At 47.7% G+C, this 17,674-nt stretch overlaps 1 protein-coding gene across 2 annotated transcripts in view; it reads left to right on the plus strand.

Moving 5' to 3' along the window:
* The window catches only part of Rim (Rab3 interacting molecule), a 131,491-nt gene that overhangs the window by 100,761 nt on the left and 13,056 nt on the right, over positions 1 to 17,674 (plus strand). For both annotated transcript variants that reach the window (XM_077661673.1, XM_077661674.1), the window contains exons 7-14: positions 7,101 to 7,314; positions 10,624 to 10,747; positions 11,408 to 11,490; positions 12,663 to 12,775; positions 13,977 to 14,107; positions 14,493 to 14,658; positions 15,846 to 15,935; positions 17,136 to 17,280. In XM_077661673.1, the coding sequence (XP_077517799.1) occupies positions 7,101 to 7,314; positions 10,624 to 10,747; positions 11,408 to 11,490; positions 12,663 to 12,775; positions 13,977 to 14,107; positions 14,493 to 14,658; positions 15,846 to 15,935; positions 17,136 to 17,280 (1,066 nt within the window). The remainder of the gene's footprint in view (positions 1 to 7,100; positions 7,315 to 10,623; positions 10,748 to 11,407; positions 11,491 to 12,662; positions 12,776 to 13,976; positions 14,108 to 14,492; positions 14,659 to 15,845; positions 15,936 to 17,135; positions 17,281 to 17,674) is intronic.

The raw sequence follows: 17,674 nt of genomic DNA on the forward strand, positions 1-17,674 counted from the left end.
CATGCTTGCGTGGACCTAAGTTTGGCTGCGAACATAATGAACTGACTGTCTAGTCAGTACTACATAAATCCTTGTTCTATGTAAGGAAAAGGTGTGAAAACTCGTAAACTTCGCTTGAAACTATGCATTTTGAGTGAAAGTCATAGCATTAACGTTGCTCGTACCGCATTGAGTAGTGGCACCTATTCGTGGGAAAAGATCACAATTGAGAGGCACTGCTGCAAATCATGCGCAAACAGGAATAAGCGTTGACGTCGGCCCTGCCGCACATACGCCGGCTTAGCTAAGCGGCACGCCTTTCGACACTTCCCTACACTCTAAACAGAAGGGAGTAAAAAGGGAGTTAACTGTCCCTTAGCGCACTCCCTTTTATAAAAGCGGGTGCGCTAGTCGCCAGCTTACCGCTTTATTGCTCCCATATAGGCGTATCCGTGTTTAGACTGTATGTTCCTAATGGGTGGCGGCATCATTTTAAACCTGCTCCCTTCTCCGTCCTCATTATTTTCAAACATGCCGGGCGTGTGGCTAGCTTTCTCCGCGTCGCGTGTGTCCCTTCTTCAGAAACACAGAAAAAACAACAGTTACAAGGGCGAGCGATGTAGCGCGGAGGTCTTACCTATCGGCCCTCAGAGAACCGACAAGAGACGCGAAACAGTGAGGGACACGCGAGGTCTCGGCAGGGCTCCTTGAGAAGGAAAAGCGGTGGACGGAATAAGAAGACACGTGGAGAGGAGGAGGAGGAACACGGCCCGGTTTTGCGTTATTCGATTGTCTCGACGCTCTCTCCTCTGCCGCTGCTGAGACGGCGGCGGCTGCCGGCGTGTTCTACTAAAGCGCGGTCAGCGTCGGCCGCTTTGCTCCTAGTGTTTCGCGAGTCGGAGCACGCTGGGACCTACCCCCCCCCCCCCCCTCCCCCCGAGTCGGTCGCTGAGATGGGCGGTGAGGGGCACCGCCTCCCCCCCCCCTCCCCCCGGTTAGACGATCCGGTCACGGCTTTCCCCCGCCCTCCTATACGGGTTAGGGAAGACTTGCCGAAGCGGCTGCGGGAGTTTGGGGAAGTGTTGGGGGAGGAAGGGAGGAGGAGGAGGTTCGCTCTTCCCGTGTGTGACCGCTCGTCGGCGCCGCCGCTGGCGTACAATTGAGGAGAGGCGCGCCCTCCTCGCCGAGCCACTGCAAGGAAGCACCACAGCCAGAGAGGGGACGATCGAAGCTGACCTGACTTGCGCATCGATCCATTTCGAAAGCGGACACGGAGAAGGAAAGGTCCCGCTTTTGGTCTCTCTCTCTCTCTCACTCACTTCTTTCTCTCCTCTTTCATTCTTTTCCTTGCCTTCTCACTCAGGCTCGCTCTATTTCCCTACCTAGCCGCGCGCGGTATTCCTTATTCTTCGCTCGCTCCCTCTTCACGTACAGGGACGCTCTCTTCGCGCCTTCAATCGTCCCTATACCCACTCTGTTCTTCCCCAAGCCCGGCCGCTATACCTCGCAGAGTACCGTGTTTATCATTGTCTCTTCCCATCATTCCTTCTTCACTCTCTTGTTATTCCTTTGATCTGTCCTTGTGCTTTTCTTTTTATACTGTTCCCCACATCCCGCTTTCAGAAACCCGTGATCTCTGGTGTGCCACCTTCCATACCCTGGCCGTCTAACGCACCGCCAGCCCCCGTCCTGCTCCCGCCTCGTTTCTCGACGACACGCCGTGTGTCTTCCTTCTTCGAGATCCCTTCTTCCTCCTCTTCTTTTCTCCTTCGCTTTCATCTCTGCCGCTACTCCCCCCTCCCCCCCCCCCCCCCCTCCAACTCGTTCTCGCTGCTCTCGCGCATTGTTTTGCTCTCGCTTTCTATCGCCATCGCGAATCACCTTTGTTTCCTTCTTCCGTCGACCTGGACAGCCGCTTGGGCAGACAGCGCGGTACAGTATCGTCGCTCGAAATGATCGGAAAGGCAAAGAGAGCGATAGAGAGACGAAGAGAAAAACAGAAGAGGAGGCAGAACGAAAAAAAGAGAATAAAACAAATATTTGAGCTCTTGTTGTCTTATCGCTTTTCGCTGACGCGTTATGTGAAAACTCGGACGCGTCGGCACTTTGAAAATAATAAAAAGAAAACTAACTAAATAAGAGCGGGCTATGGGGCAGCGCGAAAACTAGAATGATCCTGTTTCCCCGTCCAACCGAAGTTCCTTTTTGTTTTGTATTGTTTAACGGTTTATTTCTTTTTTTTTTTAATCGGCAACTCCGCTGCCTTTGCAAAAATGTGCTGGCGCGTCCGTGCCCCGCAACCACTGGGCAGGGAAATGCGAGAACGTTGTTAGCGGGCTCGTATCAGGCTTCCTCGTTTTCGCCTCTGCAAAAAACTTTCATGCTCGGCAGTTCCTTTGCCTGCTCTCTTGTTTCATGTGTCCGCAAGTGGCGTAGTTGAGTGTTTTAAACTCTAGGATGAGTAAGATACTGCTAAGTAAGCTCTTGCTACATTCATTTCAGCGGAATTAAGCTGTGTGTGGCTTTCGGCGGTCAGGGTTGGAGCTAAGTATGGTTCTGGAGAATCATGTAACCTGATTAGAAATTGCAAGTAAAAAGAAGCCAACAGCTGGCAAAGCCAGAAAACGTGGCCATAATATTTCGCGTTGAACTTCTTATTCACTTTGATACCAGGAAAAAATGTTATGAATAGAGTGCAAAAAAATGAAAATATTTTATATGGCCCATATAAGTGGGACACATAAGAGACTTGGTTTGCCTAAGGGGGCCCCACGCCGTGCTGCACAATACCATGGAGTTTTTAACATAGCTAATTCAAGACAGCAGGAAGTACTTCCATTAGCATTGGTGCCGAAGCACCTAATGGAGCACCTAATGGGCTTTTTTTTTCTTACCAATCAAGAAACAGGTGTACAATTTCAAGGTCTTGAGTTAGATAGTGTATTCGACATTTGCCACTCCTACACACCAGCGTTTTCCACGCCACGGGTTTCCAAGCACGATTTCGGATGCCTTCGAGAGATTATACAAGAGCAGTGTCGCGGAGATTCAATATAGCGCCAGCGTATTGAAGTTTAAACGTTGTCATAGTCCTAAAAGCCAGTAGTTTAATAGAATAAAGCGCGAGGAATATTTTGCGGTGTAGGTATCCAAGTGCGCAATTCGCTCAGTTAGGAACTCAAGCTGTGTACCAGGTCCAAGTTAGGAAGGAAAAAATACGAATACCTAGTCGGTAAGCTGTGCCGACTATGGTTATTGGTGAAGGTTACATATCTGCGGCGACGGTGGAAGGAGGTTAGTCGCGTGTCGCTAGTGTTAGTAAGCATAAGTCATTTAAAATACCAGGCTTGCTAGCATAAAGGCCATTCTGAAGTGTTGGAGCATTATATGGGTTGTTTACTTGGCGACAGAGTCCGCAAATGTCACGAAAAAGCCGAACGTTAAGTAAACGTTAAATGGTAAGTCATTTATGTAAATAAGTAAGATAGGGCTCCCCAGCGTGGTACCCTGAGGGCGGGCTTAGAACACATAAGTAAGCGGTGACCCGTGACAATGAGCTCAAGCAAGTAGTTGACGGTCAGTTAAAAAAGCACAAATACAGTTTAAGGCACAAGGGGAAAGCTGAGACACGAAGGCGTGAGATATATGGCCGTGGAGAAATTTTATCAAATATTTTTTCGATATCCAGGGCAGTGAGATGAATAAGATTGTAATATTTAAGGATAAGCGTGAAATAAAATATAATGTTAATAAAGATAAAATATCTTGATGAAATATAAAAGCATAAAATACGAAAAATGATGTTATTGTGCAATGCAGCAAAAATACCGAGCAATTAGCCACGTTCCGCAAGAACGTAGCAGGATAGATTCGCTAAACTAAATGTATTTTCCCTCTCTCTCTCTCTCTCTCTCTCTCTCTCTCTCTCTCTCTCTCTCTCTCTCTCTCTCTCTCTCTATCTCTCTCTTTTCTCTCTCTCTCTCGGCTGTCCCAATCACATCTAGAGCTACAGCAAACGCGCAGCTCTTTCAAACGCCACCGTTGTGTGGTTTAGCCACTGCGATTGCAAACAAGATTCTAAGGCAAGTGTGGCGAACGTGCGGGCAACTTGCAGCAGCGCGGCGGTGCGCCGGAGCTGACCAAACGGCCGCCGCCGTCGCCACCGTCGCGCCAACAACGGCTTCTCCTCTGGCAACCCGGCCCTGCGCTCGGCGAAATCGCTGGTGGCACCTGCGCAGTGCGCTTTTCCGCAAGCAGAGTATTGGCGCGGAGAAGACAGCTTTGCGGGCGCTCTCTTTTCCTCTCGCGCTCCTCCTCCCCCGTCGCCTATACGCGTGAGAGCGCGCGCGCGCCTCGGGACACTCTGCAGCGACTGCGTCGGCTTTCACGACTTCGAGGCATCACTTCGCGTTCGGTTCCGTGCGTCGTCTTCCCCGAACGCCCTCTCTGGACCCCCGCCACTCTTTCACTCACCCCTCTCCTCCGTTCCCGTGCCTTTCATTTTCTCCCGTCATCGAGTTTGAAACCCGGTCGTGCCGACGACGTCCTCCCCGTCGCCGCTCTGAGGGCAGCCGTCAGACTCCTTCCCGCCTCTGTCGACCGTGACCGGCGATTGCAGACGTGTGTAGATGCATCCCTCTTATGCGACCGGCGCGTCCCGAACTCGCACAGGATGGTGCCTTTTAGGTAAGCCGGCGTGATTCGTAGTCCTGTTGGCTTTTCTTGATCTTAAACGTGGTCGATGTGGCAACTGTGTCCGCATACAGCCTGTTATTATTCTTTCTAGTTCACGTTCGTTGAAAATAAAAGCGAGAGTAAGGGTCAATACGACTGGAGAGAGATGGGAGGGCCGTGGAAGTCGCTTCTGGTGGTGCCTTGTCTGGTAGACCGGTGGCAACACTGTGTCGTCAGAGAGAAACAGAAAACAGCAGTGCCGCTAAGCGAAATTTAGCATTTGTACTAATAATCCTGCGTCTGATCGACGATAGCCTGTTTTGGGCAAAGCCACTTTGGTATTTATTTAGATTTTGTGAATCATAGGTCGTCTGTCAGCGTTATTATCCATTGAAAATGGCGATGTTTGAGTCTCATTTTCCGTGTGCAAGGCTCCGGTGCCCTGAAAACCATCCCAATACCAGACGCCACTTAAGATATTCCACATAATTTTTGTTTTCGTGAACGGCGTCATCGTCCTGGCCATTTTACTTTTTCGTTCCGTGTTCTACGCCTTAAACTGCGACGGTTTGAACATACGTAAGAATATACAAGATCCTCGACTGGAATTTGTGCTAAGGGCGTTAAAACGTGACCTTTTTACTACTGGCTTTCAGTTATCTTATACGTCGAAATTTTTCGCACTTATAGTATTCGTCAGAGGAAACCGGGATTTATTATCGTCTTTCACAAATATTTCTCGCTGACATAACAGCTGGGGAATGTGTGCGATGCGACACGCAAGACGAAAGATTCTGCGTCAACCAAGAACAGTTTTACACATTTTAAATGGGTCTCTAAAGTGCTGTAACCATCTTTGCGTTACTACAAATCGATTCGTCCGCTAACGTTGCGTCTCTATCGGAAACGCCCTGAATGGCCTCGCCAAAACAGATTTCTCTGGTTTGGTGTGGTGTTTGCGTTATTTTTCTTTGAACTGTTATTGGGTTTGAAGGATAATTAATATATTTACTGGTGAGTGATGTCGCTTGTGAGATCCTTTGAATAATGTGGGTAGAATACGTCTTACATAAAACTCTCAAAGCAATACCCGTCGTCCTTGTGACCAGAAGACACAAGCTCATAAACGTGTGTTATCCGAATGTGTGGTGTTTCTTATGTGAAGTATTATGGCACCGTCTATATTAACCGAATCATGTCCCAGAATTTGGCTTCGACAGACTGTGCCTTTAAAAAAAATAACGCAGTGTGGCGCAGATGCCTCGATACCTGTGACTTTAACCATTCTTGGGAATAAACCACTTTGTTGCTTTGAGGAAGTACTAACAGCACTTGTTACACTGTCTAGTTGAGTGTGTGTGCTGCCAAGAAATATATTTTAAAATAGGAGCAATTTTCGTTGTGATTAATATTGAAGTGGGAAAAGAACTGGTGGACGTGAGGTGATGGCATCCGATATGTTACAAATTTTAGCTACCATCAATTTGGATCAATACATGTCACCGAGCTTTTAAAAATTTAATAATTTAGAAAACCCTCTACGACAGCTGGTGCAAACAAAAATGTTGCTGATAAAGCAAAACATTTTTTCTGACCTTACTGGCAGCCGGAAACACCAACCAGCTAGACGCAGAATAATGTTATGCATAGTATTCTCCCTCAGGCTATTGTTTGGTTAGGAGAAAAGTACGTTGTCGGAATTTTGTCCCCTTCGAGAAACCAACAAGGCTTGGCTTTAAGTCAGTAAGTCTTAAGAATCAACTAGCACATATTTCTTGTAAACCTTCGAAACTTGTTCATGGTCGCCGAAGTAGGACAGGGTGCTGACACATCGAGAACGTTGTTTTGCCTTTTTTTGGTGACCGCTGCAGTCGCGAAACTTCCTTGGCAAGGTTTTTTTTCCAAATTCGAACTGTTTTTATTTTTCCCGCATTTTTCATCGAAGCGACAACACGTGGTCGAACGGAAAGGGGTCAGCCGCGTTTGATGCTCCGATTTAAAACTCAGACGAAACACGGAGAAGAGCTCAACATCTTGCTGGGCGTGTACATTTCCTCAATGAATCCCAAAGCTGCAATGCCCGCTATCGGCAAAGCTAAGTAGCCTGTTATCGGGACGCCTGCTGCGGCGCTGAACACTTCATCAGTGAGAAACGTAATCCTTCCTAATTTCTTAAAGCATGCAGAGCCCCAAGAAGACAAAAACTGAGCCACCGCACGGCTTGTAGACCCTTTCCATTTCGCGCAAAGTGGGTGGGGAACTTAAAAGCTGAACAGTACGTGTCAGACGTGCCGAGAGTTAAAGCCACTTGCCGGAAGCTTTCGCGACTGGTTCGGTCGAAACGCATTCATTAGTTGTCATTGACATCGTCCAACGCGAGTGTCCGAGGAGCTCCCCGGCGTTGGGTACATGTGTGCTCCTGTCCCCTCCCCTGGTGGTCCCAGCAGCACCCGGCTTCGTGGAAGCCCTCGGCGGATGGCACGCGCATGCTCGGCCGCATGGTGCTGAAGAAGAACCTCCAGGAGGGAGGCAGCTCGAGCGCCGCTATCTTGGGCCTCAAGGTGGTGGGCGGCAAGATCCTCGAGTCCGGAAAGCTGGGCGCCCTCGTGGAGAAAGTCAAGAAGGGAAGCGTCGCGGACACCGTCGGACACCTCAGGCCTGGTACGTACTACGCCTTCATTCCTTCCTTCCTTCGCTCTCCCTCCCTCCTCTTTTATTCTTCTTTCTTTTCCTGTCTGAAGCCGGCCTCGTTTAGACCTCAGGGCCTCACTCAGGATGCTTCTTATTTGTACTGCTTTTTGGCACTACTTTTCTTCGGCGTGGTTTCCAGAGGCACGGGTTTCTCTGGAATCTGGGCAAGCCTAGTTGCTTTCTTGATTTTGTGTAAAAATGCTCATCGTTGCATCGCGCGAGAAAAGACGCGAGCATGAGCATGACCATTTCCCAGATCGCTTCTTTGCTGACAAAAAGGGACAGAGAATAGTTCTGTTTCTTTCTATTTTTCTGTCTTGTGTATAGTTCCGGACCTTTCAGTTCTGTTGGTAGGATTAACTATACGATTATTAACAAGTAACCATGTTTTATACTTTTGCGATAAGCACGCAGATACGGAAACTAGAAGAGAATGTCACGTGACTAAAGCTTAGTCATGAGAAAGTCCCACTTACGCCTATCCCTTAGCCATGAAATATTTAAAGCGCAAAGCTACGTCCGACGGCGAAGCGCGCGGTGAGTGAGCTTTTCTGCCCGTCCCACCCCCCAACGAGCACAGCGCTCTAGGCCTATGTAGCAACAAAAGCGAGGCCCGGATCAATGAAAGGCGCTGTGGCCAAAACGGTGGGGCGCCGCGGGGGGGCGCTGTTGTTGCAATTAGGAGACGTCGTCTGCTTCAATCCTGAGCTCTCGGGAGCACTTTTATTGCCATCAAAACGGTGTCGTATGCTGCGGCGTCAGTGCGGAACGCTAGAGTGCGCGCAGAACAACGAAGTGAACAGAAATTGAGCACGTTTGGCTTCTTTAGGATACGCGGGAACACATCACGTCAATGCACCCACATTCTGCGACGTCACTGCGCGACGTTTGCGGATGGCGTGGCGCCGAGGGCTGAGTGTTTCCATAGCAACAGGAAAGTTGAGTTTTTGAGACGGATGATAACCAGCGTTAGGCCTAGCAAAACAAAAATCAAGCAGCGATTTCAGAAGAAGGAACTTTAATAACGCAGCAGTGTTGAAAGTCGCTTAGTGGAAAGTCTCAGTTATGACATCCGGTTTCAGAAAAGTCGGCAGGTAACACTGTATACCTTCCTAAATTATTTCTTCTGGCTTTCAGATGTAGCTTGCGCGTTCGTATGTTCCAAATGAACCTCAAGAGCAGTGTCTAAACCAAAGTGAGTTTAACCCAAAGCTGACAGCCCGCACTTTAACGAGTACCGCCATGTTGTTCCTAAACGCCACGCTTGCGCCTCCCAGTGGTGTCCGCCTCTACAGTATCAGCTGCCGTCCGTCGATTTTTCCACTGGACAGTTCTAGAACAACGTCTAACACGGGCCGTGTAGCGAGAAACCAAAAATTAATTAGTGATCTTTCAGGAAAGGAAAATGTTACAGCAACTGTCTCACTTCTTGGTGAACACCTCAACCACGCCGTGAGGGAAGGGAGGAAGGTGGGAGTGAAAGAGGAAAGGGAGAAAGAGGTGCCGTAGTGGAAGGCTCCGGAATAATTTCGACCACCTGAGGATCCTTAACGTGCACTGACATCGCACAGCACACGGGCGCCTTTTACGTTTCGCCTCCATCGAAACTCGGCCGCCGCGGTCGGGTTCGACCCCGGGTACTCCGGCTCAGTAGCAGAGCGCCCTAACCAAAACCGGAAATGCATGCGGGTGCCCGCTAACTACCCGGTAATTGCGGTTTTAGTTAGTGGGAAACCGAAAATTCGGGATTCCACTTACTAAAACCGCGAGGAGGGGGAGGAATTTATAGGGAAAGAAAAAGGCACCGAATGGGACAACTGTACCGCGCAGTGAGCAAATAGTGAAGTGGGTGATGGGGGCGGAGAATGACGCGTAGGTGACTTCAGTATAGGGCGTTCGTATGTGGTTTACCGCCCCATGTGCTCGGGAGAATAAATGAGATGGGAGAATGTCAAAACGTGGTGAAATCAGGTGATCTTTTTAATTTCGTCCTAACGCACCCTACGCCTTTTATCCCACAGCCTTAATGTCGCGCCTAAAGCCCCAAGTTGTTTCACATAACACTTCAAATTTAAAGCGAGGCTTGTTAAAGTATGTCAAACACGGCGACGTGATCGTTCGTTCGACGAATGAACACAGCAAGCGCACGAGTGATCGTAAAAGTGCTCCCTAGTCACTATAGTCTTCTGGAGCTGTACTTAGTGCACTGTAAGAAGCAAAAGCACAAATGTGTAGTACATGCCAACCTTGATTCCCATTTTTCAGCATCTCGCAACTCTCTGGTGACTACTTTTCGTCCGTCCAAAATGTGTTCATTTTAAGCAGGCGACAATGAATAGCCTCCTGTTAGCGTCGACGACCAGCAAGCGCCTGGTGTACACCACAATCGCAACGACCACCCCACGACAATGCGGCTTCCTTAGTCTGCCAAGATTCAAAGTTGTCATAAGGGTCTATGCCTCAGGAACGAGCAACCATCAGCTTCTGGGCTGACGTTTGAAGTCAGAGCGACGATCTTTTCGCAAATTCTAAAACGTAGTTCGAGTTGGGAACGAAGTGTGGTTAGTGAAATTGGATGTCTCGGCCAAACAGCCTCCCAAAATATTTTGGTTCGGAGATCATGTACTGAACCCCGGCGCAGTGGCTCAGTGGTTAGGGCGCTCGACTACTGATCCGGAGTTCCCGGGTTCGAACCCGACCGCGGCGGCTGCGTTTTTATGGAGGAAAAACGCTAAGGCGCACGTGTGCTGTGCGATGTCAGTGCACGTTAAAGATCCCCAGGTGGTCGAAATTATTCCGGAGCCCTCCACTGCGGCACCTTTCTTCTTTCACTCCCTTATCCCTTTCCTTACGGCGCGGTTCAGGTGTCCAACGATATATGAGACAGATACTGCGCCATTTCCTTTCCCCAAAAAAACCAATTATTATTATTATTATTAGATCATGTACTGCAGGTTGTCCCTGACCATCGTAGACTAAAAGCCACACTCTGTTGCTGTGTTGGCATTTTCTGTCATCCACGTGACTTATCTCTAGAGCAGCTAATGCGTTTGTGTGCTTTGCATGAGTGCATATCCGGCCGGAGAAAACTGTGCCAAATCTAGACTAGTCTTATGCGGACAATAATCTCCATCTCATGGTAGAAAATGGCGCTATTTGTGGTGTCTTTCACGCGTGTCTGAAGGTGTATAAAACAAAATCAAATTGATACCGCCGGAGGTTTTTTTTTATTATATACAATAACCCATCGTGAAATTCCATCTTTGTGGCTTTTTTCAGGAGACGAAGTTCTGGAATGGAATGGTCGGTCACTTCAAGGCAAAACATACGAGGAGGTCTACGATATCATATCAGAATCTAAACAGGAAATGCAAGTCGAACTCGTCGTCTCAAGGCCACTCAGGTACGGCTCACAAGTATCTACTGCACGCTGTATGCAACGTCATTCTTAGTGATCCCATATAGAAAATGACGCTTAAACGCTACAACTGAAAAAGGCTGTTGCAGTGAGGGACAGAAACCGTATTTCACTGGCCGAAAAAAAATTAACATTGGATGTTTATAGCACCGTTGTGATTCCTGAAATCTGCAAGCGCTTCAGTTGAAACAAGGCCTTCATGCATAGTAGTAATTCGCTTAATAAGTATTTTAACTGCTATGTTAGGTTGTTCTTTAGTTTTAAAGCGACGTTGAAGCATAAATCATTGCATTGTCACTGTACGTTGACTGATGAGAAATGCCGCTACTCACTTGCTTGAGCACTTTGGCGTCAGCATTCATCTGGTCGCCAGAAGTCATGAAACCGCATTACTTGCAATTAGAGTCTTTTTTTTATTTCTGCACAAGACATGTAAAGGCTTTCATTGCAGACTGTCACCGACATATTTCCAATAAACAGTAACCAGAAATTATTCCCTGCCTCTTTGCGAACTTTTTCATCTCGTGAAAGCGTCTCGGTGGTTATTATGCTTATCAGAGCAGCAGTGACTCAAAGTGTTTGGGCTCTTTCCGGCTTTAACTCCTTTCGACCTTTTTTTCTTCACTCCTTCCTCGCGATCTGCAGTGATGCTGGAAGAGGAGACATATCGGACAGGAATATGAGGAGGCATGTTTCGGGACCCAGCACGGGCAGCACCGCTCGGCGAGGTGCGTACCTCGTCTGCATGCACCTTGCTCTGTCCTTAACCTAAAGCTCGTGGATGATTGCTTTTCAGCGCTTCCCTTCTCTGTTTTTTTTTCTTTTTTTTTCTTTTTCGTGCACTCATTCTTAAAAGAGTCCTCGACTCTTCCTTGTCGATTACGAAAAGCACCTTGTATACCGCAGGGCGTCTCACGAAAATTGTCGCCCCTGAATATTTTTTTTTTACTAAATGCGCAGCAGAAGCGGAAAAAATAGTTCTACGGTATTTAGCCTTTGTATGCTAAATACCGGGAGTCGGATGGGATTCATATGGATCCTTCTATGCGAGGGTATACAACGCAGAGAAGCAATAGTACTGCCTCTTTTATTATGGGTCTGTGTTCTCGGCGTACCGTTACAAATGATAAGTCTCAATTTACCTCTTCATAACAAAATTACCCAGCTGCATTCTAACCGAATGCTAGCGCAAAGCCGTTTGGTTGGTAAGATTTCAGTTATCGTAAATTCTGTTATAATGTACGCAGGCTGTTTATGTTTAAAAGTTGAGAATTTTGTGATTCGCGGAATATCTTTTATATGCGGACTTTACGGTGTTTTCGTTTTCAAAAACGCCCATTGTGGCATATAGCCCAACGCGATTCTAGCTACCGGGTGAGGACTATGTAATGGGTGCGGACAATCAGGTTAAAAAAAAAGTTTTGTTTTCAGCAGAATTTTAATCCTGCGACTCGGCACTGGTCAGGACTGTATACTAGAAATTAGGGTAATAGGAAAATCGTCGGAGACGATTTGTAGATGACTCGGTGCGTAGACTAAAATGCTCCTCAGCAGCTCGCTGCTACCACGTAGTAACGACAACTAGTTAAATAACAACTAGTTGAGCGATTTTACGGTTACTTTGTTGAGAAAAATACAGAAGTTAATACACTTTAAAGCACTGCGGCAGTTCATTTACTAAAACACCGACTCAATGATACGTTCAGTCTGGACGGCTCCTGTTTATTCCAGCAGCCGCTGCGCAGGCTAAAGGCTGATTAATAGTTCTACAATGTTAGCGTTAAAGAAGCTAGGAGTAAGGAGGCAACAGAATGTGCTCCATCATTCTGAAGCGCAAACGGTTGTTGCTCTTCGTGTGGTGTCCCCCTGAGCTGACGTGTCTTGGGTTTTTGGGGCGCAGACGTGAGGAAGCAGGACTACTCAGACCGGAGGCCCAGCGTTACGGTGACGCCCGGCTCCCCAACGTTAGGCCACAGACCTAGACGTTCTCCAATACTTGGCGGACGCATCCGGGTAAGCCTGCCACTGCCCTTCTTTTTTCTTTTTTTTCATTTCAATCTAACAGGTTTAGTTTACGCGTATCGAGAGACGCGTCACGCCTAGTGGACGCACTCGACTGTCTCCTGTAGTCGCCGAAGGGCGCTGACAAATGAACGAATGATAGATGGATGAGTTTTTGGATTTTATAGGCCTTACCTTTGAATCGAGGTAACGGATAGCGCTACCTACGCCTGAGCGATGTGGCGCCATCTGTGGTTCGAAATTATCACTGCCGGCCTTCGCGCGCGGCAATGCGCGTTAAAACGCCATCCCATTTCCGGCAAATGGATCGTCCAGCAATCTTTAGGCTACGATATAGCCAGGGGCGTAAGATAAAGAAGGAACACGGACACACTTCTTTTCTTTGTTTTCTTGTGATATTGTTGTCAGCTGCTCGCCTCATCGTGGAAGGACCAGTCCAATTTATGATCTAGCTGTTACAACGCATTCTAGTTGGCGATATAAAAGGTAACTTGCATGCTGCGAGATATATGACATGCATTTTAATTAAAAAATGTGCAATGGGGCTCCAGCTTTAATTGCACAAATCAGGGAGTCTCTGAGAATATTATTCCCGCTCATGTGAAAGCTGTGCTGTCACTGTACGGCTGAAGAAATTTCGCGTATAATTTTTCATTGTGGATTATGAATGAGAAGCCATTTTCCAAAACTGTACACTTATTTTGTTTGCTATAGTTCTGCAACTGCGCAAAACGTGCCTCTGTCTTTGCGACTCGCTACAACAGAAAGCACCTGCTGAGCATTAAGTTATTCCAACATTGACGTACGCATCACATCGCAATGAGAAATGCGCGATAATTGCGCAGTCAGCCTAATTTTTCGCGGAGAAACTGGATTACATTGCACGCCTCGATGACAGGACTTCAGGTCACATTTTTCGCAATTGGCGAAAATTTTCACTCGGGATTTCTGATTATAGTGAATTCCTGACTATAGCGAACAGCACATCTTAACCTGTCGATTATTCTCTCACATGGCATTTCAATTTCGACCTAAATTTGGCGATTGAAGATTCATGCTTAAAGGCCTACTCCTCCTTCACCAAGATGTGCTTATCGCAGCGAGTGTCGCTCCATGTTCGCGTCTTGCGCGTGGGGGATTTACGAATAATTTTCTCGGTGTTTCAAACACATTTCCTTCCTTTTTTTTTCAGATCAAACTCTGGTACGATGCTCAATCCTTGCAGTTAGTTGTTACAATTGTTTGTGCCACAGAGCTTCCACCGCGATCTAATAACCAAGCCAGGAATCCCTATGTAAAAATGTTCCTGCTCCAAGATAGAAGGTGAGTGAATCTTCATGCTACGTATCTTAAATCGTTTTATTTGTTGCATTCTTTATTTGTCCTGCTTCGTTTTTGCTACATTTTGCGATACTTATAGCATGGGTACTCTAGCATAAAACACCCTCACTGCTTGCCGTCGAAATTACATTTCAGAGTAAACGTAGTCTGTTGGGCGAAGTTCGCACGCAGCCTTGTCTTCTGGCAGCTTCATTTTAAGTCAGCTTGAAGTCATAGAGTAGCCCGATTGAATAAACTTGGCTATAAGAGAGTGCTTAAGTCTATTTATTATAGTACAAAGCTTTGTTTAGCCGATGGCGTTACTATTCGACGCACTTATTTCTTTCCGCGCTGTGGTTCATGGCGTGGCGTTTCTCCCCTCTTTCAGTGAAAAGAGTAAAAGAAGAACAAAGACCATTGCCAACACGAATGAGCCCAAGTGGAACCAAAGTTTCGTGTACGCTCCACTGCGGAAAAGCGACTTAATAAACCGAGCCCTGGAGGTGACCGTCTGGGACTACGACCGATACGGCGCCAACGATTTTCTCGGAGAGGTCAGTGGGCGCTCTCTCCCGCTGCGACGAATTCGAAAGAGAGAAATAACATTTATTAGCACCCGTCAAAAGGATGATGGGTATCCGAGGCGCCGCTCGGTCCCAGCCATGTCCTCCCCTCAGCCGTCGACCGGGATCCCTTGGGTCTCAACAGCGGCAAGGGCGAGGCGGATGACTTCACGTTGTTTAGTTTCGTCCACGTTGTGAAGCAGTGCCTCCCAGGACTCATCCGTTCTGTCAAGTTGTCCAAAGCTCGGACGTGTCCACATCACATGGATCATGTCAACGAATTCGACAACCACTCGCTACGCTGCACTTCAACTTCGTTCCACGTCCCTCTGATAGCGGGTGTATGCAGTAAGCATGTTCAGGGTCTTCCAAAAGTTTCCAGGCCACAGGGTCTGCTTTTTTAGCAGTACAGTCAGGCAGCTACGACATCCCCGAAACTCAAAATATCTGTAGAGGGTAAAAGAAGGGTGGTTGTAACCTCTTACGACCTTCATAGTTTTATCGGCAACTGAAATGCCAGGATATATCCGAAGAAAAGGAGACCCTGTGGCCTGGGAACTTTTCATCGGCCCTGTACCTGGGTGTAAGTGTGCTCTCTCCCGAGTTGGAGCTCGCATGAGAGCTAAAGGATACTGTTTTTCATAGCGACAGCTATTAAGCGCCCGTTCCTGGGTTTCGTGTCGTAGTAGTAGGAGTAGTATGTCGTATTAGTCGTTGACATAACCGGTGGGTGCGTTGACACAGGAACTATTCGGAGGGTGGTTACAGCTTAAGGACAAGGCTATTGCGACAGCGTTACGAATGAGTAACCGTAGGGTGGTTACCACGGCAACCATCCGGAGGGAGGTTACCGTGGACGTAGGGGGGAGGGTACGACGAGAACGGATGAATTCAGCACGGTTCATCTGCCGCAGCTTCTGCGAACGCGCCGGCCGAGGAAAGGGTCACCGGTGGCGCCGCGCGCCTAGAGCGGCTGATTGAAAAGCCCTGGACGAAAAACGACGATGTGTTGAAAACTAAAAAGAGCACTCTAGAACTATACAGATACGAAGTCGCTCTCATATTATCTGCCCCAGTAGATCACAAAATATTAATACCTTAACAGTTGTCGCTGAATCTCGCGTTACGCAGTGGTAACAGTCTTGCCATTTTTTTTTTCTTCTTTGCATTTCTTCCAGGTTGTGCTTGAATTGGCTACGGCGCCTTTAGGTGGAGACGGCGAATGGTACCCGTTGACCAGTCATGAAGAAAGCCTAGGTGTACATTATGTAAGCAATCGTTTAATTTCTCCTGTTTTAGTGTGCACCTATATAGGCACGCCAGGCAGGAATGGCTAGTGGGCATTGTGTATTTTCAACTCAACAACACGAATTTTCGGTTGACAAAAGCTCACCGTGGTTGGGGCCTTTTCACAGCAAAGCTTATTCCTATCCCTCACTGCGGGGGTGAGAAATGCAACTGCCTTTGCCTACTCAGGTCGCCCTATAAGCACTTTTTTTGCAATTTTTTTTGCTGTAGTAGATTGCATTGTGCAGTGCATCAGAAAATATTTTTGTGTATTTTCAATTTGGCGCGAAACAGGACTATAGGATGTATTATCAAGAAAATAACAAAATGTTGGTGTTTGGCACTCTAGAAACGAAGGAGTGAAAAGAAACGAAAAAGAATTGGTGATACTAACACCTCCTCAAATTTGCACTGCATTAGTCATCAAATTGTGTACGCGGACACTTTAACGGTCTCCAAAGCTCCAGTTCTCTATTGACGTCTCCCGAGCTTCTCCGCTCGATGAAGGCACATAATGGAGCTTAAGGGACTTGTTCAGACCCAACATCGCGCTCTTGAAGGACTCCCATTTTATGAGCGCATTTTTTTGCAGCTACACAGTGCAGGGATAAGGCAGTAGGTGCACTGTTGTTTTTTTTTTCTTCTTTTGCGCACACCCACATTTTCACGTGTGCTTTCATACTGTTTATTTTCCTTCCTCTACACTAATGCCTGTATGATTCGGGGCCAACCCACAACGCCTATCCTGCGGTGGTCATCTATGTCCACTACCAATCTTGTGGGCTCTTCAGTGGTTTCACTGGCGCTCGATGGGTCTTTGGAACATTCACCGCTGAGAAAGAACGCTGTAGTGAACAAAAACAGTCACTGAAGAGAGCCGGCACCACGCACTTTTCGGCAAAAAGTAGTCACAGACCCGCAGACATATGGCCATAATTTATACACGGCAAGGGAAAGTTTTGCTTTTCGAAACCTTATGACACTTCTTAAGAAGCTCTACCACAACCTTGTGCCGGAATGTCCGTCGGCCAAATTTTCCTTCACTCATTATTCACTAAAGTTTTACGAGCATCGGTGCATTATGTAAGCAAACAGCTCTGTTGTTGAACTGCCTAAAATTCAAAGAAAGTTACAGTGCGCATAAGATAGCTAACGTTAGCGTCCTCGATGCTCTCGCGCAGAAAAATCGCAACATGTACCTGGATACGGAGGGTACAAGCTCAGTGACGTCATCAGATCGCCTTTCACCGCCATCCACGATATCAAGGCTGTCAGACAGCGACCTGTCCGAAATTGACTACGACGACGCCATCCCCATCCTCAGAGGTGAGTCATCGCCAATGGCCTCGGATCCTCTCTAACGTTCACCACGTGTCCACAAAGCTTTCGCAACGCGCAAAGGTCGCAGACGAAGCAGAGACTTGGGCTACGTCTTCTCTGTCATCTGCCGCGGTTGCTCACAGCACATGTCAGCACTTTCAGACGTCAGAAAGCTCATGTCGAAGATGCCATCATTTATACGAAAATAGTTGGCAGAAAGAAGCGACCACACGATGCTGGACAGGCACCACACGATGGGCGGAACGGAGGGGTCACGGCTTCCAAGAAAACAGCGAGCCGTACGATGCAGCGAAGTCGTCGATGTGGGTGTAGTGTCATTCCGAGCTTCGCTGGAAATTAAAGTGGGTTGAAAAAGCGTGGATACGCGCTGTGCAGAGTG

This window comes from Amblyomma americanum, chromosome 4 (assembly GCF_052857255.1).
Source record: "Amblyomma americanum isolate KBUSLIRL-KWMA chromosome 4, ASM5285725v1, whole genome shotgun sequence".
NCBI lineage: Eukaryota > Metazoa > Arthropoda > Arachnida > Ixodida > Ixodidae > Amblyomma > Amblyomma americanum.